General features: G+C 46.7%; 2 protein-coding genes across 2 annotated transcripts in view; both read right to left on the bottom strand.

The window, feature by feature from the left end:
- Nucleotides 1–7,087, bottom strand: part of ALK (ALK receptor tyrosine kinase) — a 369,344-nt gene extending 362,257 nt beyond the window's left edge. Inside the window, exon 1 of the mRNA XM_026084463.1 lies at nt 7,033–7,087. Within this exon, the coding sequence (XP_025940248.1) occupies nt 7,033–7,087 (55 nt within the window). The remainder of the gene's footprint in view (nt 1–7,032) is intronic.
- A 5,061-nt stretch (nt 7,088–12,148) lies between these two features.
- On the bottom strand, nt 12,149–13,152 carry LOC112974946 (ankyrin repeat domain-containing protein 9-like). The gene has a single exon (XM_026084467.1). It carries the CDS (start codon nt 13,037–13,039, stop codon nt 12,149–12,151), a length of 891 nt encoding a protein of 296 aa, XP_025940252.1. The 5' UTR covers nt 13,040–13,152.
- Between the last annotated feature and the right edge of the window lie 386 nt (nt 13,153–13,538).

The raw sequence follows: 13,538 nt of genomic DNA, 5'->3' as shown, positions 1-13,538 counted from the left end.
GCGGCCGGCGGCGGCGAGGCGAGGCCGGGCTGGTTTCGTGCCTCAGCGACGCCCAGGGAGTCGCGAGTCTGCACGGGAAGACCCTAAAAGCCTCATGAAAAAAGGCAAATTAATCACGGCTTGTGGAAACAATCGTCGCTAAGGTGGCTTAACAGTTACCCGTCCCGTGTCGCGGCGTCTGTGCGCCGTGCGAGGCCGGCCCCGAGGAGAGGCCCGTACGCAGGCGGGCGGTGGCCCTTGGGCAGTGGCCGTTGGGCAGCCTCCTGCCTGGCCACAGCCCGGACAGCCAGCAAGCCAGGACAAGCCGAGGGGAAGGGAGGGTTTTCATAATCCCCTCTTACTTTTATCCTGGCTTGTCCAGCTGAGTGTCCTCTGTTTTATGAGTTACGTGCTTTATTTTCTCTTCTAATAAAAGGTGGCTTCTGAGTTCAAAAGCCCTGCAGGGCTCTTGGGGTGCTCACAGTGAAGAGCCGGGGGGAGAGGTTTACATGGATCTGCCTCAAAGCTGTGGTGATGCCAGGACTGATTGCAGCGGGGCTAATGGCTTTCAGAAAAATTGAGGAAGCCATGTAACATATCAGACAATAGTCAGGAAAAAACAGTCTTCCAGTCAAAGCCACAGGGGGAAAAAAAAAAAGAAAAACAGTTAAAGCATTTGAAGTGTAAAACTTATGCATGGCTTCCATTTTAAAATACACTTTTTTTCTTGCTTTAGCTGGTGGGAATACATTCATTAGCAGCCCTCCCAGGTTCAACAATCTTTTAATATTACTGAGGATGGTATAAAATCCCACACTGAGGAAAAAAGCGATAGTTACTGCAGACTAGAGCTGCAGGTGTTGCTGATTTACAGAGTCTGATGCAATCTTCCTAAAGACAAGGAGTTGCCACCCTGACTTAGATGAGTCTCGCCAACAGCCACACCAAAACCGGGCAAAACCCACCACTTCTGGTGGCTGAGTCCTGCCTGGCTGAGGCAGTGTCTTCTTACTCAGAGGGCAAAAGAGAGAGGAAGGAAAAGAAATAATCTCACATGATCCATGATGCTAGCATATGCTTTAATGTAGTATTGTGTGTATTCTGTGTGGTAGTTATCAGAGCTTTAAATTTGGGTATTCATCCCTCAAATCCTCTCTCACAAAGACAGTGATGAGGGCAAAGGCTCAGGACTTGATGGAAGTGTCTTCATAAATCTAAACATCCATAAAAGGGGGCTAGGCAGGGGCAAGGACAGCTTTAGGTTGGCACCTTAAATTTTAATTAATGTTTTATATTCAAAGAGATGATATGTGTTGGAGTAAAATTGAGACCTTTTGAAACCTGGTTTGGGTTTGCCAGAGAACACAAATCTACTGCTAGAATTCRGCAAAAATACTGTTAATTCGGCAGGAAAGACTAGTTGGGTAATTTTGTGGGATATCTGCCCTGGCCTCCCTGATCCCCAATTTGTGTTACCTGCCCTATCTTTCACCTTCCCGAAGCTCATTAGATCTGAGCAAGAAAGCCTGAGTAAGCATATGGATTTCTGAGTGCTTAGGGAACACAGCTTTAAACAGAAACTTAATTGAAGCAGAACTCTTTCTTCCTGTCATTTCTGCTTTCCTTTCATTAAATCCCAGTTTATGCATGGAGTGTAATTTTATATGTCCATCACTGTGTAGTGCTCTGCCTACTGGTACAGAAACAAGCCAAARGCAGTAGCTATCAAGGACGCTGAGTTTTACCCACGAGAGGAGTCCCAGGGAAAAGATTTAGTCCAGCAATCAACTTTATTGGTGAGATGTTTAGTATTTGGAAAGATATGCATCATAGCTGAAAATAGCATCTCTCTAAGGTCTGTAAACTCAGATATAAGAGTTTGAAAGACTAATTACAGTGTCACTGCCTAACACCTTCCAGCCACAAGAACAGAGTTTTTTTGTCCTGTAACTGCTCATTTTCTGCTCCAGTGGCATTACTTCATTGCTAGAGAGCCTGTAAGTACTTCTTTCAATGAACTGGGCCTAATTATGTTGGGTACTGTGTACATATAATGCAACAGTGTTCTTCCTGCAGAGAGCTTTGAGATGCGATCAGTAGAGACAGAAGTAGAAAAGGCAGACCAACCTGCATTTGTCCTGGGACCAGAGATGTATGGAGTATGGGTTTCAGGTCTGGGATATGGACTGCTACATTTTACAAGCCTAAAATCTAGCCTTTAAAGTCTTTACTGAAAAGGAAGACTRGACTGGGGAGGTACTACAGCGTGGTATTGCTTTGCTCAGTTAAGCAGCTCCCAGCTTCCAGCTCACATGGGACAGCACTTCCATGTGGGAAGAGATACTTCTGTAAAGAAATTGTGCCCAAATTATAAAAATCTGTAGGTCTTTCTTATGCACAATGCTTTTTAATTCTAACTTGTCTTGTCAGAACGGGTTTTATTGGGAAATATATTTTCATCAAAATTGTATTTTTTGTCAGACACATGTCTAACTTAAAAGGATAGAGGATAAAGGGGAAATCCAGTGGACATATTGTACTTCGATTTTCAAAAAGCTTTTGACAAGCTTCCACACCAAAGGTTATTAAAGAAATAAAGTTGATGTAGGTCTGGAGGAAAATTTGTTTCATGGATTGAAAGTTGGTTACAGCACAACAAGCAAAGGGTGGGATTTAGTGGTCAATACAGAGAAAAGCTAGCTGTGGGGTCACCCAGGAATCAGTGCTGGAAGCAGTTTTGTTTGACATCTTCATCAATAACCAAAGGAGGCAGTGAACAATGAAGTSTCTGAGTTAGCAGTGGTACTGGACTTGTTCAGGTAAGCAAACAACACACAGGTAGAAGAAGACACCAGAAGGACCTCTCTAAACTGAGAGGGCAGAAAAAGTGGCAGATAAGCTTAAATATAGATAAATGTATGTTGCTGCCTCAGGATGTCATGGATGTGACTGTACCAGCAGGCTCAAAGAGGAATTAGACAAAATTGGCAGAGACTATCACAGAGAGCTACTAAAGGACTAGGACCCTCTAATGTCCCTAATTCAACAGTTTTGGATACTGAGGGAGTAAGCAGGGAATGGGCTGTAGAAAGCGGCCAGACTCATGTGCTGCCCTTACACAGCCTTTCCTATTGCCAGTGTTGGAGACAGAGCACTGGGCTGGATGGACCCAGCAGTCTGACCCAGTAGTGTGGTTTTTATGTTCTTATTTTGACAAAATTTCTGATAGAAGAAGGTCTGACTAAAGAGTTTCAACTATCAGAATATTTTGCTTTGTTAAGAAAATTTCAACTTTGTCTTTTTTAAAAATTTGCTATTATTGAGATATTTAAATGTTTGTAACTTTCATTATTTATAATGCTTTGAGACTTTAATATATGATAAAATGTTAAAAATAAAAAGTAAAATATTACAACATTATCAAAATTATGCTATTCTTTAAGAAATATCTTGATAGTCTGTATTAGTTTTCTTTGTAAAATTCAATTCATATAAAACTTGATATTTTGAATTTTCATTCTGATTCAGAATTGAAGCCTGTCTAGCAATATGGTGATTTCTGGAGGAACAGAAACACCAATTTCCAGTCAACTCTAGTGATTATTTCCTTTTCTAGTGCTTGTCCACTTCTTCTCCCATCTCAGAAGCTTGCAGTGTTATTATCTGTATTTCTTATGTGCACATAATGTACAGCATGATGGGGGCAGAGGGTTGGCTCAGTATTATTAGGAATCTCCCCTGTTAATTTGACACCAAAGAACAAGATCTTCCACTGCCTAAGTTAAAAACAGCCTCAGAAAGGAGTAATACCACCTGTCTGGCTGCTCGTTCCTGTTGCCAGAGCCTCCTGTCCATACTATTTTCCCTATTTCTGTTTAACTGGAGGAGTTGCTTCCTCAAAGCAATCTTGCCATACTTCGCCTCCCAATCCTTCTGGTTTTCTCCCAGATTTCCTTTTGAGAGTCTAACAGCTCTGTGATATCATTCCTCCTCCTCTCAGCTCTGCAGGGGAATCTGCCTATCTCACTGTGTGGGTGGGCATAGCTGGTATATGGAACATACTCAGCTGTCTTCTCTCTATATGCAATCATGAGATTCACAAAAAGCCTCCCCACTAATAAAAAACCCTCTGCTTCACAAGAGATCCATGGCAGAATATGAGCAGATTTTATTAAAGCTGGAACTGAGACTTGTTCTGGCAAATTACCATTGATTTGCCAATTCAAGCAGCCTTTTGGAGTAGCCCTCAGAGAAACCCAGCTTATTGGCTTCGGAGCAGCTTTCCAAGAGCTAGAGACAACTGTGGGAGTCTTGGCAGCTAGATCCCTGTGAAGGCTGTGCTCAGTCACCCGCATCCTCGGCTGTGTGTGGCGGTGCAGCAAAATGCAGTGCGTGTTCCCAGAAGGCGTTGCTGCTGTGCTGGCCAGGTAGCCACGGGCTGAGTAGCAAACCAGCATGGGATGCACCAAACATATCAGCTACATTTGGGGTAACTCACTGAAGTGGGGTGCTCTCCAAATTAAGTGATGTGTGGACAGGATTTCTGTCATTGCATTGTCTGAATCTGAGAATGTGTACCCCCAGCACAGAGGAATATACCCTTTACATTTCACTCTCTATTTAAATACCTGTCTTGCTGCCTGCTGGTGTGTGGGGGCTACAACTAACTACAGTTGTGAAATGACCTAAATGAGAGAATTAGTGATTGGACTGTCTGATCAGATCAGAATCAGGTCCCTTTAAATTACTCCTAAGCAATATGCCTATGAACATGCCCCAGGGAGTGCAGCCATGTCCACATCCACGCTGAAAGTATCCAAGATGCCACCATGCTACTTTGTTCACGTCTATACCATGTACTATGTGGAATGGAGCCTATACCACCTCTGCCTGCCTCATTTCTGCATGAAAAATCACCTTTGGGCTTGTACCAAAAGCAAATTACTTACAGAAAGGCAGGGTATGTAAATGGAAACCATATTTGGATCCGATCCTTCCAAAGAGCTGAGAAACAAAGAGAATTGCCTACTGTACTACTATATTTCTGCTGAAATACAGTAAGTAAAAATGAGGGTCACAACCTCTCTCTGACCCAGAGTCCTGGGCATCAAGTCCATGTGCTGGTGCATCTGGTGAAGCACTCAGCAGAAGGGGATCCCACCTGCAAATGACAAACAGGGAGGAGAAAATCCCTTGGCTTGTGTCTCCATGCCAGATGAACATGTCCTTTGCATCCCTGCTAGACTGGCTGGTGCAAGGGCCACTGCTAATGTGGCGATGTTGGAAGTGCTGCTCCAGTCCAGTTTCCACAGGCGAAGAGGCCTGCCAAGGCTGAGCCTGAAACGGTGGCCAGCGGTTCTTGTTCATCACTGACGTGGGATGCCTGCTGCAGCAAGAGGCGGTAGCAAGGGCCCTGGTCCTTCCCGGGCCTTGGTGCGCTGTCTGAGGAGGCACCTGCTGCTTTCTGCCCAGCTGTTGGGAAGGCTCCGTATGGCCCAGGCAGTGTCTGGCTTGCATGCATGCGGTTGCTGGGTTAATTTTTTCTAGTGTTTGGGTGAATTTGCTGGTGTTTTGCCCGTGTAGGCTAAGGCATAAGTCTGAACAGCAAGTACCGTGCCAAGGACTGTGTCAGGTAAACATGCCGGATCCTTAAGCCAAGTGTCCTGGGGCAGAGAGGCACTAGCACCCTCTGGGGCTAGCCTGCTCCAGATAATGCCTGGATAGCTGGTTGCCCCTTGCTGCCAGGGGAGCAATACTGATGGCAGAGAAACCCCCCAACGGGGGCTAACAGCCTATGCAGGCTGGCAGGCCCCTGGGAAGAGCTGCCCAGAGACCCCAGTAGCTAAAAAGGAGCTGCTGTGTGGTGATCTCTGCAGTAAGGTGGGGTTTGCAGCTTGGCCTTGGAGGGATGTATGTCACTGCCACCCACTGCTGACATTAGCCAGGGGGTAGTGAGCCTGTGAGCTGCAAAGGCCTTGTCATCTGCAGCCAGGGAGGTCTTACTGCGATCATTTCCAAGCCTGGAGGCACCAGGGCTAGACACGAGTGAGCAACAAGATCAAGCAGGAACAACAGTTAATGGGAAATACAGATTTTCACTGATGCGTCACTAGTTGCAGTTGAGCTCTGGTCATGAGCGCTCAGCAGCAGTTTCCGCGGGATGCCCGTGGGTGCTGTGGGCTGGCACTGAGCAGTGAGTCAGCTCAGGGTGCTCTCAGTCGCCGTGGCTGCTCACAGGCCCCTCTGGCATCAGCTGCAGCAGAGCTGCCAGGGCATGAGGGAAAATGAATCTGCTCCTCATCCTCAAAGACAGTTTCCCCAAAGAAAAGTTGAAGCAAATAAGCCAGAAAACTTGCATCTCTGGGGACCACATGGTAATGTGTTTCACATCCCATTCCTGTGGTGGAACAGGTCAGGAATAAATCTCGCACTACAATGGCAGGGAGATAGTCTTGGCCTTTGTAGTGGGGTCAGTGAAACAATTCCCCTCTCTGCGTTCTTCCATGAAATCAATAGCTTAGTATGCGAGGACAGCCTGCCATGTTAACTGTTTGGGTTATACTTCCTCTGTTCTCAGCGTGTACCAAGGAGAGCTGCAGGTGCAGCTGGCAGGAGCAACAAGCTCTCTGTACCTTCACGTGAAATGCTGTGGTGTTTCGGGTCTGTGGCAGGGCAACGGAGGCACTGGGTGGGCTCTGCCTGCACGCAGAAGTGGGTGGGTTGCTCCTCTGGGGGGCCCAGCAGGTGCGAGGTGCATGTCTGGCTGAGGTGTACATTTGGCCGAGGACCTGCAGAAGCACCTGAGCCTGAAGGAGAAGTCTGAGCCAGTGCTGGTTGCTTTCCTGGGGGTATCTTTGTTTATTAAAAAAAAAAAAAATCTTAGGAAGGAAAGAAGCTTGTTGGCTGCAGATAAAGAAAGGAACCTGCTGACACTGTGATATTCACTGGAAACAATTTTGTCATAAGCTGCCTTGGGCTAAACTCAAACCTAAAGATGAAAATCTCCAAAACTAATTATCACTCTCCCCTGCTGACCCCCTTCCTCTGACTCACCTTCATCTTGCAGCAGATCTGTGAAACGTGGGTTTACCTCAGCACTTGGGCTCATCCTCTGAGAGCACAGCCCGCTATTGCAAGTTTGTGAAGAAATATATTATGTTCCTCAGATCATGTTTTTGGAAGTAATGGCTCAGCAGTCAGAATGAAATCATCAAACATCAAAATCAGCCAAAGCAAAAGCAATTGATACTGGTGGGTGGTTTTGACCAACTGGCTAATAAAAGACACATCAAGTTTATACTGCAAGTTTATTACAGTAATACAATCAGATTAAATAATTCTCACAGTTAATATATTTATATCAGGTATGTATATATATTTTATTCCCAGTACCTGTTGCAATCTTTTTATCTTTAACCATGCAGCAAGTAATGTACAAACACAATTATATGGAAGAATTTTTTTTCCTAAAAAAAAGAGAAACTTAAATTACAAAAGTATGGCTTTATAAGAAAGTCATATCATACAATGAACATTCATTTGTACTTGGGCATGGCAACATTGAGTCTTAATCAGTGAACAACAGCATCTGTCGCTGTCACGCTGAACCCCCAAAAAGCCAAGGAAACTGGGAATAGGGAAATGCCTGTCAGCGTTAGAGAGATGGAAAATATATATCTGTATACTTTGAAAATACCAAAAATGTAAAAAAGTGTTCAGGGATTAAGCATCACATTTATTTATATGCTGAAATCAGAGTTATGGAGCCTTGAAGAAAATAATACACAAATAAAGCCAGTTTCTGCTTTTTTTCTTGTACAACAAATACCTGGAGTGGTGCAATTAACTTAAAAAGCATTRCTTCAGGTGTAAAGAGATGTAACTGAGACCCAAATCTGGCCTGTCCTTTTTGCTAATGGTGCTGCAGAAATAGAAGCACAGGGTTAGGAAGTCACAGGCAGCTGAATTTTACTGGCAGCCCAGAAGCAGAAGTCTGCTTTCACATTTAAATACTACGAGAAAAGAGAGAGGAAGATGTATGTTTAATAGATTTTATTTAAAAAAAATGATTCAAGAATAAAATATGACCACTATCACAAATTCTTGCCTCACTGATTGTGGGTGTTGGCATGCAGAAGCCCTTGTGCTTGGTGTTCAGGGATAAAACACCCATTTCAAGAGCAAAGCTGCTGCCTTTTTACAACAGAAGATATGTCCTTACCTGTTAGCAGCATGATGCTTGGGACACAGACTTATTTCACTGAAAGGCTGCTTTCTTAAGGCATTGATCACTGTAGCGTACGAGTATTGTAAAACAGTTATGAGTTTTGCCAGGAGAGGGCAGGCAGACAGACAGACACAGACATACATGTGCACACGTGCACCCACCCACCCACCCACACACACACAAAGTCACTCACAGTGCTCACTGAAATGTTACTCATCAAAACTGAAGTAACACACAGACACACAGACACACAGACACACACACGTCAGATCTTTACAGTGCTACTCTTCAAAACTGAAATAAAAAGTGTAACCTGCAGTGCTAACCCGTAATCCAAGGATTAACACAAACTACTCCCTTCCTTTCCTCTCTGACTTTTATTCTTTTTCCCAAATTCAGAAATAAAGATCTTAACTACACTTAACCAGTATGTTTATATGCCAAATGTAAACATCACTACACGGCACCTAGCACCCTTTTTAATTAACAAAGTCACAGACATATTTGTCATGCAAGTGTAGGGATTTTTCAAGACTATGGTCTGTCAGATTGCAGGAACTGTGGAAAACATTTAGAATTTATTTTTGCTAATGACCTGGCTTGAAAAGAATGAAAAAAATCAACCAAGACGGGGCTGAGGTAGATTTGGCTGCATCTGATGTAACGTCACTGTAGTGGGCAGGAAGACAAATGGGATCCCCAACTAACAGCAGGTCACTGTAAGGTGAGTAAACCAGGTTCAGGTAACAGATCCCCTCTGCTCTGGCAGAAGGAAACCTCACCCTGCACTGGTGTCACCACAGGTGATGGGAAGAGATGTTCTGTAACAGAAGAACCACAATGCTAATGCCCCTAAACTCTGGCCCAGCAGGACTGTATGTCGAGGTTGGATGGTAGCTCAGTGGCCACGGCCCATCCAGTGCTTGGTCTCCTGTTAAAATGGACAGTAAAAGGAGAAATGATAGGCATCTGGAGTGCTTTTTCCAGTGTGTCTTGTTGCCTGTTGCAAACTGGGTGGGGAACACCATCGGTTTTGCATGTTGGCCAACAAGCAGCCAGCAGCTTTCTTCCGGGCAGCGGTCGCAGACACAGATATGTCCCAGAGTGTGAGCTTTTTGAGCACTTGCTGAGAGTGGATCTCTTATCCTCTGTGCTGGCCAGTAGCTAGAGTAACCTCACGTATGGATGAATGCAAGCACACGATCCATCCTGCTGCCTGCTACAAAGCCACCCAAATAGCCTGAGTCTAAACACTGACCTTTGCAATGATCCCCGACTCTCACAGTCAACAAGTGATCCTTGTACCACATTAGACCCACTTGCTCCCAGTGGGTTGCTCCAGCCCTCTGGAAACATCCCCCTGACTTATTGTAAAATGCCACCTCAGTGACGCCAGAAGTCCCTACCTGCCTCCACTGCTTTGTAATCTGAGCAGCCTTCCCTTCCCTCCTGTTGTTTCTGCAGCTCGGTATAGTGTGGAAACCCTCATGGTAGCAAGCCAGCACGATGACGGCTGATGAATTCCCTGCCCTCCTTCCTTGGAATATCTGCTCTGGGGCCTAATTACCATGCTAATAATATCCTTCGCCAGCCTCCTCCGCCTCTCACCCAGCGCCATCCCCATGAGATACTGCATTGCTGCTGGGGACAAGCCCTATACCCGCTCCTCCGGGCGCCACGGGGGCAGCGTAGCCGCCCTGCTCTCCTGCCTCTCATCAGCCGTGGGCAGCGAGCACCGGCTTCGTCTCCTTCCTCCATCTCCAGACTGCTGGGGGGCGAGGAGATGCAATGGCTGGGGGGTCTGCACAGAGCCTGCACTGCTCAACAGAAGTAGCTCAGCTGCTGCTTATTATGTAAATCCGCCTCCGGCTCTGCCTTGCTTCCCGATGCTGTGACAGCCTCCGACTGCCCGTGTGTGCCGCAGAGGCTGCCATGCAGACAGCCTCTCTGCAAAATCCTCACCCGAGGTTTACCCTGCGTTTCTCCCCCACCACTCACGCCCTCCCCTGTCACACAAGAAGGCATAGACAGGGATGGGGAAAGAAATGCAAGTCCCCAGAGGTCTGGGTGGAAGAGCAATGCAGCACCAGGGAGGTGCGATTTAAAGAAGATTAACCCTTTCAGGGCCTGCTTGCCACTCTCAGGGCCGGGCTGGCGTTTTCTCCATCTCCCAGGGTGATGGAAGTGAGTCCGCATGTCCACATAGAGCAGTGCCGGCGGCGCTGGCACTGAGGTGCTCCCACGGTATGTGGGAAGGGGCGTCCGGGAGGACTGTCCCACTTGGCTGACTGGTGTCTGTGTGAGGATGTGGCACCTGGCTGTGCCTGGCACGTCGCGTAGCTCTGCAGGAAAGCTCCACCTGGCCGCAGCCGGCTTCGTACTGCAGGTACCTGGTGTGCAGAGAGGCAGAGAAGTGCTGCTGGTGCCGATGTGAAAGCATACAGCTCCAGTACAGCTGCCTTGGCACAAGCAGGGAATCAGCCAGATGAGACACAAGCCATTTTGCCGAGGAGCGACTCCCCCGTTCAGTGTGATGTGCACACACAGCTCTGGTGCGCATCCTCTTTTACCTAGAGCCTCGCGAAAAGGGTCTGCTGCCCCTTGGCCTCTTGCTCCAAATTCATTTAAAGAGATGAGCGATCTATTTACTGCCGTTCAGTCTGGATATGTGGAAATGGTTTACCCTACCTCAGCAGAGCAGAGGGTTACGCTTACATCTGGGTCCCAAATAAAGCATGTTCCCCAAAGGGAGCGAGGAGGGAACGATCCTGCTGCTGCTCCACCGTTGCTGAGCATGGCCAGGAGAGCAGGACCTGTGCCTTGCTCAGACAGGACCCTGTCTGGGCAGCCCCAGCCCTGTTAGGAGAGCTCAGTCCCAGAAAGCTGCAAACACACGTGGGGCAGGCGACGGGAATTACTTGTATTTTCTGGGATCAGGCCCTCTGTCTGGACCCAGGAGGCAAAAATACTCAAATCAACAACAAACGACAACTTCTAACAGCAGAACATTGTACCCCAGCTTAGGATAACCAGCAGGTGCAGGCGGCTCTGAGACCCGCTGGTAAATCAAGTTAGTGAGCGACGTCGCTTTTGGAGATATATTCACCCCTAAAACACAAGTCAAGGGTAAATAATGTCACTTATGAAAGACAGGGCTTCCATTGGCCCTGCTCTGATTTGCATTTTTTTACTGGACAGCAGGGAAAATGGTTCCCTCCCCATTGCACAATTCTGTGGAGGCGTCAGGGCCAGGATCGCCTTTAACCCCCTCACTCCCAGGTGAGACGGGGGGAGCTTTCTGGTAGCCCTTTTGCCTGTCGTTATTCCCCTGCAGGAATGTACGCTCCCTGCTCCCCTCTGCACTTACACGCTCTACACTGTGACTCACCGTAAAGTAACTCATTAAAATCACGCACTCTGCAGAGCTGGCTCTACATCTCTGCAGTAACGGCCATGGACTTTTTGGTTATTACTAGATGATACTGGATCGTTGTTAGAAAGGAAACCTGACATTTCAACCCTGTTGGTACAGTATGGTATTTATCCTAGCTCTAGCAGAACACAGTCCCATAGTTACACCTTTTGAAAATCCCACTGGGCAAGTAGTTCCTTCTACCCAGGTACTTTACACAGGATACAGTTATCATATTGGGAATTCAGATACACTGATATCAGTTGACAGCTAAAAAACCAAACATAACACAGTCTCAACTACGGTTAACCCTTCACATGCACAACAAAACAAAAAACAAGAAAGGTTTTTCCTTTAAAAGTGCCGTGCCTGCAATCAATTAGAAAAACATTTAAAATCTTGTCACAAAATATTGGATTTTCCAGCATAGCCTAACAGGATAAGTACTAAAATCACACTGAAATGCAGAGGGTGGTGGATGACCAGCTCCCCTAGGTTGCCTTTGAAAATCCAAGACCCAGCGAATAAAGTCAAGGAAAAACATTTACCACATTTTTTGTCGGTAGCTTTTTGCCATAGGATGGTAAGGGCTTTAGTGCCTGAGGTATAGGTAGTTCCTGGATGCTTTTAGGAAAATGGGAGGGGGGCAGAGTCTGGAGAATAGTTTGCATAGCTTGCAGATATAAAGAAGCAGGTGTGTTCCCCACCAGGCTGTTGAATTTGTCTTCTCCCAGCAAAGCTGTCCAGTGGTCTGGATGATCCTGCAGAACTTTCCTCATCTTAAACTGTGGRTTGGGCATGAATAGCAAGAGGTAGTCAAGGCAGAGCTTCTTCGATGCCACATTGACTTTGGAGTCCCACATCTGCTCCAGGATGACATCCAGCGGGGTAAGCCCTTTGCTGTCCTCTATCCTGGGAGAAGCCCCGTTCCCCAGGAGGATGAGGACCGTCTCTGACCTCAGCAGTTCACAGGCAAGATGCAGGGGGGTTTTCCCATCTTCCAGATGAAAGCATCCGGTCCTGTTGATGTAGGAGTTCAAGCTGGGGAGCTTGTGCGCAATTTTGATGATCAGCCCCAAGATATCTCTCCTGTCATATGTGACTGCCATGGCCAAGTGAGGGGCAGAGGATGGGCAGTAGCAGAAATGTTCCCCAGGCACCTTGAGAGCCTCCTCTGGAAAATGAGACAGCAGATACTGAGCATAAGGCAGGTGATTATGCACCACTGCATAGAGAAGGGCTTCTGAAGGTGAGTATGTTCTTAGGCTGGCATTTTCCTCCCAGTAAAAATACTCCATAGTTCTCATGTCTTCCAGCATCCACACGGGCTTGTGATCTCTCACAGCCTGGTAGAACATATAGGACAAGAACTTGCAGTGCCTGCTCTGATCGTCCTGCAGGCTGGCCTGGTTACTGGCCATGGCTCAGCAAATGAAGAGCAGCTCCACGTCAAATCGCTCCAGACGGTGAGATGTGAACACTTGGAATGCAGATCCCGCTGCTGCTGCAACCTTCAGGCTGTCATTGCTGCCTGGACTGCACTCGCTGGAATGCATGGGCTGTTCATCTCCACCCATTCATTGTTTTTCCCCTCACTGCAGTGGTTTTGTTTAGGTAAGCACAATCCCACAGGCTCAGTTAACCCATGCCATGCAAGCAGATGGTTAGTAAGTACATCCTGCTCTGTGCGTGGCACAGGTTACTGGAACGCTGTCAGGCTGCAAGTGATTTTATACACACACAGCTAGAGAGAAGACAGGGAGAGACTAAAATTAGCTTGAGAGGTGAGGCAGTTTTCTGTCTGCATTTCGTGTCTAACCAGATCAGCTCATACACTGCAGTAAGTGCAACATCAATATTCATCTATTTTTTGTATGTCATTCACACACACAGAGCTCATTATATAGTCAAAAATATGTA

This window comes from Apteryx rowi, unplaced genomic scaffold (genome assembly GCF_003343035.1).
Source record: "Apteryx rowi isolate R43461 unplaced genomic scaffold, aptRow1 scaffold_64, whole genome shotgun sequence".
In the NCBI taxonomy this organism is placed as follows: Eukaryota; Metazoa; Chordata; class Aves; order Apterygiformes; family Apterygidae; genus Apteryx; species Apteryx rowi.
Note: the sequence above shows the minus strand (reverse complement) of the source record. Positions and strands in the feature narration are given on the sequence as shown.